The sequence below is a fragment of the Anarrhichthys ocellatus genome, unplaced genomic scaffold (assembly GCF_004355925.1).
Source record: "Anarrhichthys ocellatus isolate YVR2014 unplaced genomic scaffold, GSC_Weel_1.0 scaffold81, whole genome shotgun sequence".
NCBI lineage: Eukaryota > Metazoa > Chordata > Actinopteri > Perciformes > Anarhichadidae > Anarrhichthys > Anarrhichthys ocellatus.
Genome location: NW_022280111.1, coordinates 755,746 through 773,702, shown reverse-complemented (window position 1 = coordinate 773,702; position 17,957 = coordinate 755,746). Strand labels below are relative to the sequence as shown.

Sequence of the window (17,957 nt, the reverse complement as noted above, 5' to 3'; positions counted from 1 at the left end):
GTGTGTGTGTGTGTGTGTGTGTGTGTGTGTGTGTGTGTGTGTGTGTGATCGCTTCATGGTGCACAGGGACGCAGAGATACGCAGATGTGTCGGCATGCATACAAGCCCCAAAGTATACAACAGTCTCATTAAGGGTAGCACTGCAATAAAAACACCAGCATGACTGCACCTAGTTTTAGCTCAAGAGAGGAGGGAAAAGATACGATCAATGTGCGTGCAAACCAAATGAATAACAATATGGAACACTTAACACTTCAGTCTCCCTGTGCCTCTTAGCCAAAGCTAACCCCTCACAGTGAACCACTGCTAAATCAAACATGACACGACACCACAAGTCTAAATCATGCCTCCTCTGTGCTTGGGGAAGATATGGTGATATATGTTTCCTGGTCTGCCACCACTGGAGTCAACACGGAGATTCCTGTAAACCTCGCTGTTCACATGCTCAATCATTCTGCATTCAGGATAATCATGCATTTCACTTCTGAATAGGCTGTTCACAACAAACAGAGAGGTTCTCCTATCACCACTGAAAAAGTCCAATTGGCTGAGTTTCTGTGGACTAACGAGCAAGACAGATCATTATGGGCAGGTTCAAAATACATTATGTTATGCTGCCAAGAGTCAAAAACATACAAGTGTTCAGCTCAACTGCTGGAGGCTCAACCGGTTTCTGAATCGTTGGTTGGCTGTGCTGTCAGAATTCTGTCGGGAGAAGATCATGCCACCGAAATCAATAGCACTAATGGTAACCACGGCTCTCTGATCACTTCTCAATAAGCGGATGTTTCCATTCAGCCAGTGGGCAGAGTTTTGATTGGCGCTGCTAAGCAGCAATATAAACTTAGTTCAAAGAAAGTAAAACCGAATCATCTGCGACCGAAGTTCCAGACCGTTGAATCCCAAAAGGTCTGGCTCCATCACACTGGAGGTACTGACTGTGCTGAACTGCTGGACATATTTCTTTTAACAGCACCATGTGCTGTTTGTATTAAAAAAAAACGACAATAGCAGACTGCAAGAGGCCAATAGGATCATACCTGTCTGACACAGCCTTCATAAATTCATCCAGCAGGTCATCGTAGGCCTGGCCCCGCACTCTCTTATGTCTCAGCCCAATGTAGAGAGGGTCCTTCAGCAGCGCCTGCAAAAACACATGGAGGCAGAGGACAGAATAGAAGGTGAGAGGAGGGAATGTGAAACTGATGGGAAGACTGAAGGAGAAGAGGGGGGAAAGGAGGACACTTTTTAGTTTTTGATGTTCCATCTCAACTTAATATTTCTGTCTTTAAAGCTGCACTAGGGAATTGTACAAGTTAGTAACTCCACAACTAACTAACTTTGGTTGAGTGATTTGGGTGTGTTTTACAGGTAGCTGCTAGCCACAGGCAGAGATGAGGAGGCTACTAAACTCACTTCTTTCTAACTCCACATCCCAAGATTTCTTTTATTTTCAAACTTGTAGTTTTCTACCCGGACAGACTTCAACCTTTTTTCAGATGCAGTAAAACTCCCAAAACATGGAAAATCAAACTGTAAGCATTTAGATTGAATTGGTTTGTTCCTATTTCAACTACAGTACCAAAGTGCATAACTCTCTTCAGCAAAGTAACTACAAAATCATTAGGAAATTAAAGACCTGTAAATAAAAAAGCTTTACCAACGTGTGTAACTAGACTGTGCTCCAGTTATAAGGGATGACATTTCCATAAAGTTGGGGGGCTTTTAATAGACTAATGAAAACCTGAGTAGCTGAAGTGCAAATATCCACTTATTCCCAAGTGTGTGCCAAGACCCAAACAGAGAGGATCCTACACCTCCCAAAATGCACATTTACATGTATGGTGTCTCGTAAACTCCCACCTCTCTATCAAATATGATGGCCAAAGCTTGTAACACAAGCTTTGTGTTAAAAATGTTCAATGTCCAAGTCCAAATAACCCTGATGATGTAATCTTTATTTATTCAGACTATTAAATAGCACCTTCCAGAGCCAAAGAAGCCTTTTTACAACTGTTCTCACAGGCTAGCAAACTTCTCTGCATGGTTTCTGTGCAGTCTTGATATTTGAGCATGTTCACCATTATAGTTCAGTGTATTAGCATGATAACGTTATAAATCAGCACAAAACACAAATCACAGCGGAGGCTGATGGGAATGCCATTCGTTTTCCAGGTACAAAGAGGTACAATTTTCTTCATATAGCGTACGCTTAAACTGGTATAGATGTTTTTAGGTGTCAAAAATATGTTTTACTGCTGCTACACCAGTACATTGCTTTGCAAATGTCACCTAGCAGTGCTGATAGATCGCTTACAGACTTTGCTTTGCGGTATCGGCACATAGTCCATCAGATCTTTGACTCGCTGCACCCACCTGATACAACATGGCTGTGTCCAAACATACAACGAGTTGTAGATTTGTACCTAGACAGATTTTGGAGGATAGACTCGTAACCTAAATCTGCTACACTCCATAAACTTTGACGTTCGGCCCCAAAGGCCGGGGAAGTCATCCAGAGAATTGTCGAGCCTCATTGGGACAGGCGACCTTTACTTCAGGAGATGGATAATTAGAGGGTGCCACTTAGATGAGTGCGACAGCCGCCTTTCCATGGCAGGGTCAAGAGCTGCCACGTCCAAGAACAGCTCAAAAGGTTTATATAAAGGCAAGATTTATTTGAAGTCGACAACTCATTTCCTGGCAAGCTTTTAATGGACAGTAATAGGTCAGAGTTGGCCAAGTTCAACAATAACCAAAACAAGCAAAACATTTTAATGTGATCCGGGTGAGAGGCGGATTGATATCAGAGGGCGCTGTTGGTGGGAATTTCACAAGATGATGCAAGAGCATGCAAGGAGAGAGATACAAATGACCACCTTCTATTGAGTTTATATGATGGTGATTTTTTTGTTTCATTACTCTGTCCATTTACACGCTGGGACAAAACTGGTATTAAAAGCTGGAATAGAGGAAGCTGCGTTATAAGCGACTCGGATAGTCCTGAGTGGGTTTCAAGTGGGCTGACCTCGTTGACACTGCGCTGAACTGTTGACACGAGTCGTCTTTCTGTCCCCGATTATCTACCGTTGATTGGCTAAGCTGTCCTTTGTGTCGTACAGACCCTTCTCTCTCTCAGAAGGGATTAGTCCTCGTGTATGGCTTTACAGTTCATACCAGCTAGAGACACAGAAGCTCCACTTTCACTGTTGCAAACTGTTTCCAAACTGATGAGTGCTGGACTTTTAACGAGGGAGTTTAAGTCGTTCGACATGCAACCTTTAGTGTATTCGAAATGTGACTGCAGCATCTTCGATAAGTTTGTTTTGAAGAAGCAGTGGAACGAGACCAGGAATGAAGAATAGCCCGGACCTGTCTGAGGGAAAAGACACCCGGCATTGGACATGTGAAAGCCCACCCGGCACCGATGCACAAACAGCATATTGTCCTGGATGACATCATTGACTCTGATTTCAGCATGAGTGTATGTGTGTGTGTGTATGTGTGTGTGTGTGTGTGTGTGTGTGTGTTGAGGTTACTCCAGGTGACATCAGGCACTGATGGATAGAGTCCAGGGAGATAGCAGGATGATGCAGTAAAAACTGGACTCATTCTTGTGCGTACTGTATGTAAGACAGAGATAAGAGCGGTCCAGTGAGACTTCATTGCTGGTTTTCACATGAGATTACACAGCTACCACATTCCTCCGCAGAAAGAATAACAATTACACAGTGGCACAATTTCTAAAGGTCTAAAACAGACATTTCACAGGCTCCGAGCCTCCTCGTTCCACTTTTGGGGAAATATGCTAATTCATTTTCTTGCCAAAAGTTAGATGAGAGGAAGTGAGTTTGTTTCCCAAAATGTTCAAAAATTATTTGTCTAAAGAAAAAAGAAAAGTCATGGTCAGGGGGTCTGCCTGCTCGACTGTTTGGATGTCTGGCCACTTGCCTCTCTCTCTCGCTCTACTCCCATATCCACTCAAGGACAAATATAATCCTATAATAACAGTCATTTTAATAATTAGCTGGAGCTACCACTACCTCATAGCCTCCCACCTCCATCTGGTCCCATCATGCCTTCACAGTCAGGATGGCAGATTGAGGCAGGGTACCGAGGGAGGACACACACACACACACACACACACACACACACACACTCACATAGCCTATTTATCCCATTACAACTCATTTAGCCTGTCATCTCTTTAGAATAAGAGAAAAATGGAAACGTTTGCCAGGGCCAGGCAGACTATAGTAAAATCTCTTGTAACGGTATTTCTTTTAAAGCTGCACACACACAACAATACGGTGTGTGTGTGTGTGTGTGTGTGTGTGTGTGTGTGTGTGTGTGTGTGTGTGTGAACGTATATGCGCTTGCAGACAAGGTTTGACCCTGTGCATGTACAGTACACTTTCTGTTAGGTGCTGATGGATCACTAGTAATGCCCGATAGTTAATGGTAAATAATGTCTTTCTTTCCAAGAGGTCTATACAGTAAGTCTCATGTCCAGTGGAATAAATCTAAAAAGTACGACAAAAGTAATTTGCTACATTACTCATTATATTATTTTCATATGTCATATGCCTTTAAACAACTCCAAACACAAGGTTACAGCTTCTGAAAAAGCAAGACAATGTTTTATAGGTATGTACTTACTGTATCATTAACAGCTAGCCTGACGTTAGCCCTGGGCGACCGCACACAGCGGCTCAGTAGAAGTCCATTTCACACAACCTCCAACTTTAAAGAATCCAGGTGATGCTAAATAGGCTTAACAGCAGCAAGCCCGCTAAGAATTGTTTTTTTTTATGTTGTTTTTTACAATTTTTGAGTTGCATTTCTTCCTTTTTAATAGGAGCTAACTGCCTCACACACCTTCAGTCCCACCTCTCACAAGCATAAGGCATAGCTACTCGTTACTGAAAGAAAGTAATCACATTACTTGTTACTGCCCCAAAATATAAATCTGTGCATTAAGCGTAGAGCTGGAGCCGAGTAAAAGTTGTTCTTAACAAACAACACTTTATCCACCCACCCAGTATCTCCAGCTATTTTGCAAATTGCATGACTCAGCCAGTGACTAACAAATTGATTTACAATGTGTTCATTAGTGAGCTTATTGAGGTGTTAGGAACCGTAATTTTAAATTTGGACTGAACCAAGCTGGCTGTTTACACTATGCCATTAGCTGTACAGCTACATTGTACGTTTAACTGTTCCTATAACCTCTCTACCTACACTATTTTAAGTTGTCATGGTTGAAGTCCAACAGCGCTGCCTCAACTGCAACAGACTGACACACATATCTGCTGCCAAAATAGGAAGAGAAACAAAACAAGTGTTTCTCCTCTCCCTATTTTGGCAGCAGATATAAAGCAGATTGAGGGATTGAAACAAATCAAGCTATGAGACAGATTGTTAAAGTTGTGCTGTGTTGCCCATAAATGTCTAAAACTGGTGCCGTGCACCCAAGAATCTGCAGATGGTGTTATCACGCTTAACCAGAATCGCTCAAGCTCAATGTGGAAACTTAGAACGCACAGATATGCCAGTACTGTATGTCTATAAAGATAAAGACAGGGTGGAATGAGAGAGGATTTTTCTCACTTAATCCAGTTTCAATGGCATGAAGACGGCTAACGTAGCAATGTAATATATTGCAAAGGCATTCTGGGAAGACTGCAGTGTTTCTGTTGTTATAATGCAAGAGATGTCTGCATGAAATCAGTGGGCTTCTCCTATTCTTGGTCTCTTTCCAGTCTAACAAATATTGCATATACTTTTTTGCCAATTACATCTGAAGTTTTATTTTATTTGCAAACTCATCTGTCCTCAGCAACAACTCTCATCCTTAATCCACTTAGGACATTTGCTTGGATAGAAACTGAACTCCGGGGACTGAGTCATGTGAAGACAGTCTTGGACGATGCAGGACAGCTACTGACAGGCTGAGCTCGACGGTGTCGAGGACACATGCATCTGAGACTGCTACGCCCTTGGCTGAGAGTTGTGTATATTTAGATGTGCACACAGACTATTCTTAGTCTGTTTAAGGCTGCAGACGCACGTGCTGCCCTGCCCAGAGTTTGAATCATCTTTTAAGAGACGCTGCTGTAGAGAACAGGGACCCTAGATGGGTAAGCCTGGCTCTGTTGCCTGCTACACTCGCAGGCTGGCAGAGGGGAGAGGTGTTTTCCCATCTGGCATCCATCAGTGGAGCTGCTTACCTCACTTATATTAAGGGTGTTTCCTGGTTGTTAAGTGTGAGATTAGTTTTCTTTTTCTTGGCAGATTTCTGAGGCAAGGCCTACCTGGCTACGGGGGATAAGGAACATTTCCCTTCTGGCATCAACCATCATGTACTCATGGATTGTTAATGTGTTGGAGCAATATTTTGAGTTTAAGGGTCAGGGGCAGCAGAGTTGAAAGGTGAGCAAGAAGACCAAGCACACTTGATATTTACTTCCTTGGGCTATAATGACCTAATTTCTCCACAGGGACGATTAGAGTTTTATCTAATTAAATGTAATCCACTTTGAATTCAGCCCCTGCTGCTCTGAAGCTAACCTTTATCTCTGGCCTCTGTGTGGGAAGTAAACCACTTTCCCTGTCTTAGCCCCACTGTACTTCAATAAAAAAAATGTAAATCTGTAAATGTTTCAAAGTCGAAGTAGCAACACCACACTAGAAATACTCCACTACAGGCGATAGTCCTACACTTCAAATTCTGACTTTTGGGAAATATACTTGTTCACATATTTGTCAAGGTTTAGACAATAAGATTGATATCACTCACATGTTTGTACGGTAAATATGAAGCTACATCCAGGAGCTGGGTAGCTTAGCTTAGCATAAAGACTGGAAACTCTGCAAGTGATAACAAAATCTGCCTGCCAGCACCTTAAAAGCTCCCTAATTAACATGTTGCATCTTTTGTTTGTTTAATCCGTACTTTGTGCTAGTGCTAATTAGCCAATGTTAGCACGCTAACGTGCTAAAGTAAGAACACGGTCTACATTAAACCTGCTAAATATCAGCAAGTTAGCGTTGTCTTTGAGAGCATGTTCGCATTCTCACGTCAGCATTTAGATAAAGTGTGTGCTAACTGCAGCCTCACAGAGCGGCTAGGATGACTGTAGACTAGTTATTTATTCTGTGACAGAATGAAAAAACAGGTAGATGCATTAAAACTATACTTGTGTACTGTACAGTACTGCTTTCCATCTCTGATAGACACAAAAATAAAGATAACTCAATATAAGAAGTTGCTTATAGTTCTGTGAATGGTCCGTCACTTATATTTAGACCACAGCTCTCACCTCATTGTCCGTGCCCACATCCAGCATGATAGGCAGGCACTGGTGGGGCGGCACACCTCCACAGGCTGTGTAGAGGGCCAGCTTACCCACGGGGATGCCCATGCCACAGCAGCCCAGGTCTCCCAGCCCCAGGATCCTCTCTCCGTCCGTCACACACACCGCCTGTCAATCAAAAGAAATGTAAGCTTTAAACAACCATCGCATCAATTACAATCTGTGTATAATGCTGTTCCATGTAGGGTAGTCTAAAATTAGATCTGACATCACATTTACACACATTTTTATGAGAACATAAATGAAGCAGCAGTTCTGCCTCCTTGCCTCATGAATTCAAATCGTTTTGAGCACAACAAGTCCACCCTGCTACCCAGTAACATGTTTATTTTCCCTCAGTGTAAGCCAGGCCCTCCTACAGATCACCCTCCTGGCTTTCCACTCACTAGTCCTTTTACTTATTAAGCAGTAAATGAGGTTGATTCCACAGCATGAATCAAATCAATTGTGTTAATATCCCCAGCAAAATAGTTTAATTTGAAATGTTCCTAATTGTCAAGTATTTGTCTTTTTCCACCATCTGTGTGACGCAGATAACACTGGCACAACAGCCTGGTTCCTCCCACAATCTGACAAAGAGTGTCATTAGTTTTCCCATTTGAATGTTTAAAATCTATAATGACCATAAATTATACCATTCACAGCTTTTTTTCTCCCCCCAACACTTGTTATTAAGTGAGTCAGTGGATGACTACCCTGGCTCCTGTGTGCCCTCCCTCTATGGAAATGTTAAAAGTAGGCCGTATTAGGTGAGTTTACGATAAGACCACCCTGACAATGAGAGGCGGCATGTCAGCGCTGAGCTAAATGCCCTGCTGTTGACAGCCGTGAACAGGTGGCTGAGCTGCAGGTTTATTTGACGTGCCAGGAATGTCCACTGGTATCGTCATTCTGAATATGACTAGATCGTGACTTAGCACATAGTTGCTCTATAGAGAAGATTAAAAGGAATATTTCAGGCTTTTGGGAAATTGGCCAATACAGCAGGTCAAGAGGACCAACACAATGTTGTTACCAGGTAACAACATTGTGTTGCTTTATCAGAATGAAATGTCGAAACAATGACTCTAAAGTTTGTTGGTTGTATTCTGTTGTTTTTCAATGTATGTATACTGTAATGTCCTACAATAAAATGTTGTCTGCTAAATGCATATAAATCTAAGGATAAGGCAGATCACATTCTATAATTTAGAATTGTCAGCAAATTCCTTGAAACCAATACAAAAGCCACAAATTATTTTTGTATCATCACTCATTTTTTATTGGCTACTGAGCCAATCGACCAAACCTTTCTGGTGTTTCCATTTTTGCACTCGAACATTGTTATTCTGTGCTTTACTGATGCAGTCAGACAGAACAACACTTTTTTTGTAATCTGACAGTGCTGGAACAACATGAGCATTATTAAATAAGACTTCATGCCACCGTTTGAGCGGTATCATTTACCCTGATGTCCTTTTCTGGCCAGTTCTGGAGCAGCGTAGAAATGTGGCCCCGGTCATGTATAGAGATGAACAGCCCCCTGGAACATAGAAAATTAAATGGAAGAACGCAATTTAGCAGAAGGAAGAGAAAGAGACCACACTTCTTGCATGTTCAAAAGGCATCACTAATGCAAAAATGTCACTAAAATGTTGGCAATACTGTAATGGCAACACAAAAACACATCCAAGATTTGAGGGAAAAGCTTCGAGCTGTTCTTAGGAGACTGTTTGAAGTTTCTTTTCTGCCTTTCTTTCCTTTGACCACGGCTTTATTGAATACCGATGGCACCTGGGACTTTAATGTTGAGCCCAGAGCCCAGGGCCTCTGCAGGGAGTTTGCTTTGGACCCTTGAGACTCCACAAATATTCATTCATCTTAGTATCACCCCCTCCCGCCAACCCTCCCTCTTCTCTCTCCTCTGCTCGCTGAAATGAGGGTACTTTCCTCCGGGACAATCCCAGGATAAAGAGATCATCTCTGTGCGTGGGGTCCAGCTGCGGCGTCTTTTCTACCCAACACACCCATCTGGTTATAGAAAAGGGGGCGGCAACACCTCCTCCATGCGGCAGTGACAGTAAAAACATTACTATTTGTAAGAATCTGCTCATAAAGTAAAGACCCATCTCAGGTCAATGCTTGAGGAAGACAGACAACGGAGAAATGTCAAACAAAACAGCATGACACATTGTTAAAAGCAATAATAAAATCTAGTGAGATGAAGAGAAGGACATAAACTTGTCACATAGAATTGCTTTGATAGGAAGGGGAGACTTTCAGCATAGGTTTCCACTTAACACCAGTAACCATGGTAGATAAAACAGTCTACAGCCATGCAGGCAGCTCTGTGAGGCTGGACACAAATGGTGTTTTGGGCTCAATAGTGACATTGTATGCTAAAAGTCTCACAACGACAATGCTAACATGCTAATATTTAGCAGGTATGTTTAGCGTTTTATCATGCTGTCATGTAGCTAGCACTAAACACAAAGTACAACTGATGGGAATGTAATTAGTTTTTCAGGTATTTGGTCTTGAACCAAATTCCAATGTTGACCTGAAGTTGGCGCCAAAGGGAACGTTGAGGGATCAACACAGTTATTTAAAGTCTTCTTGAAAGGGACAAATATGTGCGCACCAAATTTCATGGCAGTCCATCCAAAGGTTGATGAGATATTTCCCTACAAGAAAAGCCTCATGGACTTTCCTCCAGAGGAAAGTCTGGGGCTCATCATCTGGTTACCATGAATGTCTGCGCAAAATGTCACGGCAATCCATTGAACAGTTGTTGAGACATTTCAGTCTGGACTAAAGTGGTTGACCGACTGAGTGACATTGCCATCCCTGGAGCCCAAAACAGCAATTCACAGGTGGAAATCCCAGAGTAGCTATACATCAGGCAGCCCCTTTAAATACACTTTTGATGTAACTCATGTTGTTTTAACATTGTTTTATTACACCAAAAGTTTTTTCAAAATTAATTCCATAACCTGAGACAACTGAATATTTTGAAAAAGAGTTGAGCAAAGGTGGTTAGGATTCTTATAAGTAAGTTAAGCACATGGATCATCTATAAATAATTAAAGCTTATATTTATATTTACCCTTACAAACACCCGTAATCATTGGTCTAGTTCTTTCTACAAGTCGCCCATTTGTAATACAAGACAAGACAATTGTCTCATACTTCTTGCCAAAATTATATTTTTCTTATTAGTAGTATGATAATAACTTTTCTCCACACATTCTCTGCTTCCAACATCTCCAATGCCATGATTTTCTGCTTTTCTTTGTTATATTGTAAAACTGAATATCTTTGGGGTCTGCCGGTCCAACAAAAACGGACATTTGACAACGTCACCTTGGCCACTGGAATGGACATTTTCTGACATTCAATTGACTAAATGGCTAATCAAATAATTGAAAAAAAAATAATCACCAGATTAATCCATAATGAAAATAATCATTGGTTGCAGCGCTGCATTAGACAAAAAGCAGGGAAAAGAGAGAAGAAGACATGGAGGCTGACTGGCTGCATGGTCCACCCTCTGCAAAGAGCTCTCTGCAGGTCACATAAAGGTTACAGACATCTGGCATTTTAAACACCGTCAAACGTTTCTGGCAATAACACGACGCACATCTGCATACAGCTACACATCTGTGCATGGAAATGCACATGCACCGGATGTGTGTGTAGCCCGCTGTGTGTGTTTACCTGAGGACAAGAGGACCACAAGCCACTGCCAGCAACAGGAATATGAGTCATTTTGGGAGAAAGAGAAGCCATGGGGCTGAAAGGTTGACCCGGCAATACGACTGTTGGAAAACAACTCCATGAGATGGATCAAAGCAGACAGGCAGACTGGCAGTAATGCCTAATCTTCGTCAACATGAAGGTTATGAAAAACATTTCAGGTTCAGCTTGCCATTATTCCTCTCCTCCTCCAAACCCTAATTTTCTGCCATTCTGTGTTTGCAGAGGAGCTGTCGACCTCATGACCTTTGACCCTGACAAGTATAACGAAGTAGAGCTGCTGGAGTGGTGGTTATGCCTTTTTAACAGTCAGAAATGCGCGCACACACACACACACACACACACACACACACACACACACACACACACACACACACACACACACACACCAACTCCTCTAAGAAATTCCATCACATATCTACAGAACCCAGAGCAGGAACAACCTAATCTACATTATCTCATGTCTGGACCTGTGCTGTTTTAAATCCATCATCACTGTCTGTTATTTTTGAAAAGGTGAAAAAATTGGCTTGATGGGGTCATTGAGAGTATACAGCAGATGAGTTGAAGTACTCCGTAATTTTCCACGTACCTCCAAAGAAAAAGTAGACTCCTGGAATACAAGTCCCTGGTTGGGAATGCTATATTTCTCCTCATATCGATGCTTATATTTGTGTGTGCGCGCATGTGTGTAAGCCTACTGCTGCTGAAATACCACAACTCGCCTTATTTTCTAGATGAGAGGAGGGCCACAAAGCATTGAGCTGCCATGTCTGTCTCTTCCAGTAAGAGTGTGTGGCGAGAACAGAGAGGGTAAAGAAAACAACCTGATGGCCTGAAACAGCAGCGCCGCTGACCTGCGGCCCAACACAAAACACACCCCAGGGAGTGTGGAAAGGCTGCCGGGGGCCGGCAGGAGGACAGGCTGCTTTCCGCACCATGACCCCAAAACACGGCCTGAGCCCCACGGGGAAGCCGGCTTCCGATCGTTGACCCGTGTCCACACAAAACACCACCGGTCACCATTCTTCACCCCCAGCGCATAACTTTGATCTGCACTGTGCTGGACGCCCCCTGTTAGCAAAGCCACATGCGGTTCGACTGACACAGTGAACACAAATCATTGAGAAAAGACTGTAAAAAATAGTACGAGAGGTCAAAGTCACACTATGAGACGTCTCCAACTAATTAAGCTCCAAATCTGTCCCCTGAGAAAATTCAACACAGAGGATTTTTCCCCACACGATTTTCTAAATTAGTTTGAAAGGGCCTAATTGGAGCTGAATGGCGCCGACATCTTGGAGTGTGACTCTGGCCAGAGGGAAGGGGTAAATGTCAACTGAGTGAGAAAAACAATTTTTTGTTAATGTGTGTAATTTCAACTTCAACAAATTTCTTTCCAATTAAAAATATAACAAATGTCTAAGATTTTGTAAAAGCATCTGTAATGTCACTTTGACAGAGAGCAAATGTGATTGTTGAGAGGTGAAGCTAAAGTTCCAAACAGCATACGTCTTCCCTTGCCAGAATTTATAGTATCCTTCTTGGTCAAGAAGATAAAACACTATTCCTCTCAGTTCTAGTATACAGTGTGCTGTGTCAGGGTTTTCTTTCGGCATGGAGCAATATCTACCGGTGACTCTTCACCACAGGTTATGGCCTTAAGGTGCATTTATTGTGCGTTAAAAGCTTATGCAGCACTTTGGAGCCAACGCACACATCCATTGGGTCTATAATCTAATAAATCAAAACTACAGTGTTTAGTTCACATTCTACCAAGACCAGTTTAATTACATACAATCTTGAATTGTATACGAATCGTCTGACGTTAAAAATGAACTGTTCACCTGCACTGGATGGAAATGGGCCTTAAAAGTAAGACTTAGAGTTTATCCATCTCTTCCATCAGCCTGCTGGAGCTGCCACTGACCCCAGAAATCTGTATCGGTTAGACTAACTACTTTCTTATTCACCCAGAGCTGTCTGACATGCTGGACACACTGTCTAAAGATTGTGCAACAAGAAAGGCCATGCAAGCCATGTAAAGCCAAAAAGCAAGGCACTGTATCTTCTAGCACAGTGTGGAACTCATGGTATATAAAAGCAGAGGGATGTCCAACTTACAGTCTGTCTGCTGGAAAAGGAAACACATCTATAGGGTGGGAGAACTCCCTCGTGGAGATCCATGGCTTTTCAAAACAGGCTCAAACAGGAGCATCACTCCAAAATTAACACACTGGATCCCTCTGCCAGACCAGCTGCTGGGATATGTAACATATCATTTTATGAAGGCTGGGAACTTCAACAGGCTTTCACTGAAACAAAGCCAGGCAGTTGCCAATAACAACAGATTAACATTCATGATTTTATTATAATAGGTGAATCAACTCGCCACTTGGTCAGGGTTCAAATGGTCACTCAAGAAAAAGTACATATTCTACATTTACATAATGTGAGTTGCCTCAGCCGTAAGGGGTTACGTCCCCTCCGGCCTGCACCCTTTAAGTTCAAGAAAGACTCAGTAGGCTTTGTATTTTTCAGTGAAACACATCTAGCAAAGCAATCACCATGACCTCCGCTCTACAGGGAATTAAAGACCAGACAAGGTGATTGTAGTCTCCTATTCAGTGATGAGACAAGGCACAAATAAAAGTTACCCAGATTTTACTCCAATTGTGTGTTGTAACCCTCAATGTCTCTATTTCACAAAGTAAATGAAGGATGTGAAGACAATTACTTTAGGGAATGCAATAAAGGCAGGACACGGCTTGATCATGTACAACACATCCGTCTAGTGTTTCAGTGGTTTCACAGGCAAACCATAGACAGCATATCAGAAGTGGACTTAGTCATCGTGACATCACCCATTGGTTTGTGGACTATGGTTTATATGCCTCGAGTTTTGGCATTTTGGCCGTCGCCATCTTGGTTTTTTAGAACCAGAAGTAACACGAGAGGGTGGGGCTCAATACAACCGAATGCTGAAAAATGTTACAATTAACTTTCATGAAATGAAAGCACACTGTGAACGGGTTAAAGTTGTAAGACAACAAAAACAACATACAACATACAACTCCCAGACTGGACAGCACCGTGGTAGCGACCTGTCAATCACAAGGTAGCCACGCCCTGAAGCATACCATTCTATTTTGCTCTAAATGGGACCATAGTTTACTAAATGAACATCATGACGTATTGAAGAAGACTTGAAACTAGGGCTGGGCGGTATTCCGGTTTTAATTTCCCGTACGATATGAATTTTTCATATACCGTCATACTGGTGCACAGCCGAAAACAACTTCTGTCGCTTTTCAACAGGCAGCAAAATATATTGTTCGCAGCTTGGGGCGCTACGATCGGAGCTAGTTCTCTTAACTGTATTGAGAAGGAACCCTAGTCATGGTCATAACTTTATTACAACAATTAAAAACCCACAACTAACGCTCTTTAACAGGCCAAAACACCACGACACAACAGTTTGTGACAGATAAACAATTTGTAGCACTAATAATTGTACATTTATATATATATTTATATATATATATATATATATATATATATATATATATATATATATATAAATAACTAAAGAAATAAACCTAAACAACACCTACTAACAACTAAATCCTACGGTCTAATCCCGTTTCTTTCCATGGAGGGGCTTAAGGAAACAGGAAGTGACGGAATGGAAGACACGCCACACAAACAGCTGTTCACCGCTCGCTGGCCGGCCGTTTCTTTTCGGCGTTAATTAATTAATGCTTTAACGCGAAAAAAAAATACCGTGATATGCCGTGAAACCGCCAGAATCTTACAAAATACCGTGATATGCATTTTTGGTCATACCGCCCAGCCCTACTTGAAACTAGAGATTGAGACCATAAACTCAAGTGAGAAAAACGCACACCATATATTTTGTTTCTTAAACTTTACTTGATAATTGTGTAAATGAATACTGTGCCATTCATTTATCAGTAAAGTGTACCAAACTGACCAACAGACTGGACTAATTACTTAATAAAGTAATAAATTGCACAACAAAATAGTGAATTGATTTGTTTCTTACAATTCTTAATTATATTACCGAACAGTAGATGATTCTTGCTGTCGAATAGATGCTTTTCCTGAGTAGCTTGTAATGTAGCTTGGTTCTTTCTACAACACTGCAGTGTCTCTAACTGTTCTCAGTGAGGGATACGTGGTAAGGTAAGGTAAACCCAACAATTCATCCCAGGATAAACAGTATCTTGTGTTTGGCTCCATGTTTTCATTTGCAATGAATGTCAATAGTCAATTTGTTAATACATTACAGTCCAATATATTGGTCTGGGTCTACCACACATCTGTCCGTCATCATATCAGGTGAGTGGAGTATCCTCTGAGGACCAGCACAGCATCAAGTGAACCAGCCCAGCACACACACACAGACATGCAGCCCACTCAGAAGGAGACAGAGTAATTTCTATGACTGGATGTGGTATCTGACCACACGCTGTAGAAAAGAACAGACAGCACAATACTCAAGCAATGAGACCGCTGGTTTCAACTTTCTTGCTTCCTACGCTGAGTGGTATTTAATAAGTTAATGGCTTTCCATGAGAAGGGAAGACTGTTTTTCCTGTCAAGTAGTATCGCAGATAGAGATAATCATTTTTCACAGTACAGACTTGATCACATTCACAACCAAATGAGAGGTTTCTTCAGTTTAGGCACAAACTAAGTTACCTACATGTATCCATATAACAGTAGAGCAAGTCAGTTTTATTACTTAGTTCATACCCTTGATTTTGTTCATACGGATCATTTCCAAGGCAATTGAGTCAGTGAAGCCAAAGGAGTGAAGCTGTTGGCATCACAAATAACACACTCATGCTGCAGCGCACCAAGCAGCCAAGCATCTGACCAAACCAATAGAGGAGAAGAAGAACAACTGTCAGGAGAACTGGAGGCCTGGCAGTGCCAATCAATACCCATGTTCATGGTGCAGCCTGAGCTGACGCAAACTCTGCCCATTTTAAAAATAACTAAATGCAATGGAAACGATGATCGTCATAGAAACTAAATATGCAACAGACCTCTGGGAAAAATACTCTGTAAACACAAAAAGAACAAAATAAATAGAAACGACAAAGGGACGCTGACGGTGGGTGAATAATTCAGCTCAACAAACAGTCATCCAACCCATAATCCACCTCTCTCAGTCAATGTCTAAGCACACATAGCCTTCAGTTCGCTGTGTTTGTTCAATGTCTTAGCAGCAAGACGCAACTATACCCAGTAATTTTTGTTCAACACACAGCTCTCATCACTTTGAAATGAAAGGTGACGGGCAGGAATTCTCTTTCCAGTGCTTCTCTTTCCTCTCTCCATCCAGTGCGACCCTCCCAAGACAATGCACTCTTCTTCCACTGCCTCCCACCCTCCATGGCACGCTCAGACTTTGACAGGATTCCATCACATTGCAAGTATTCAACACGTTGCCTGAATCACAATCAAGAACCAGTTCCAGTCCTTGGCCTCGGGAAATCATAACCCACCCCCACTTCATTCCACTGCAGCCCGCTGAAATCATCCCGGCCTTCTACACAGCAACTAATATTCCCTCGTGAAGCTTTTCCAGACTTGGAAGGACAGGGGAAACTCTAGAGAATTTGCGGCCAAAATGAACACAGTTTAACCAATCTGATCGGCCTTTCATCACTTCAGGTAACACGCTGAGGAGAAACATAAAAAGGCACGGAATCTTTTACACAGGATAACCTGGAGGTGATGAAAATAGCAACCAGACAGCGTGAGGCACTGGGGTTTCAAAACCTGTCGTCTACTGTAGCTGTGCGGGTGAAGGAGAGACATTCGAGTGTCCAGACAATTGCTGTGGACATCAAGCTTCTCTCTCAGCCAGACTTGCATAACTCGAGGGTTCGAGAAGCAGCAGAAATGGGCCCGTTCCAGCGCAACCGCCCTGCTAAAGGAATCAGAGACACAGACCTGATGAACCCAGCTGGCTATTAGAGGAGTTCCAGCCCTCTTGCAAGCAGGTTTTCCATTCATTCCCCTACGTCCGGTCATTTGGGGCATGCCAATGATGTTTTGTGTGGGTTGCAAAGTCACATTCAAAAGCAATTTGGTTTTGCCTGTGCCAGCATCTGAGCATTTGCAACTGCTGCTTTGCGTTAGCAACAATGGTCAGGACCGGATTGCACAATGCATATACAAGAAAACTTTATAAATCCAAAGGGTCATCCTTTTAATGAAAAACAGACATGAAGAACATTGACGAAAGGAGACGGGTTAAGAGAATGTTGTAAAATCATTGAGCCCTGTATGGATGACAATAATGTATGGCCCATTGTATTCTCTTTGACACTTACAGAAGAATGTCTATTCAATTTCAGGCATGTCTGGGTTGGTGTCAGGCGAGCCGCTAGTGTCCACTGGAGAACAGATGGAGAAATGCTTTTAGAGTTTCAAATTCTTCGGGGCTTAGCTGAATTCATGTACTATGTGACACCAAGTGAGAGGCTAAAACCATCACAGTTTACAATGGAATATCAATACAATTGCATTTCACTGTCCTGTTCAGGCTCTCAGGACCATTTAATTATGTCGCAAAACGATCAAGCAGATGTGAATTGATATTTTGTTATTTTCTGGAAAAATAATCCATTAACCTGGATGAATGTCTTGTTTTGGAGAACCTGAATAAGATCTGTGATATTTGGTACCAGCTCACCTTGGAGAGTAGGGTTAATTTAGTGGTTAGTTATTGATTAAGGTTTGGTTAGATTTAGGAAAAGATCATATTTTGGGTTCCAACAAAGACTTTGTCAAAATCAGAAACATCGG

The 17,957-nt window shown here is 42.1% G+C and overlaps 1 protein-coding gene across 1 annotated transcript in view; it reads right to left on the bottom strand.

The window, feature by feature from the left end:
- Positions 1-17,957, bottom strand: part of me1 (malic enzyme 1, NADP(+)-dependent, cytosolic) — a 77,584-nt gene that overhangs the window by 11,636 nt on the left and 47,991 nt on the right. The window contains exons 4-6 of the mRNA XM_031874465.1: positions 8,823-8,898; positions 7,323-7,484; positions 1,041-1,144 (exon numbers count right to left, since the gene is read on the bottom strand). Coding sequence (XP_031730325.1) covers positions 1,041-1,144; positions 7,323-7,484; positions 8,823-8,898 — 342 coding nt within the window. The remainder of the gene's footprint in view (positions 1-1,040; positions 1,145-7,322; positions 7,485-8,822; positions 8,899-17,957) is intronic.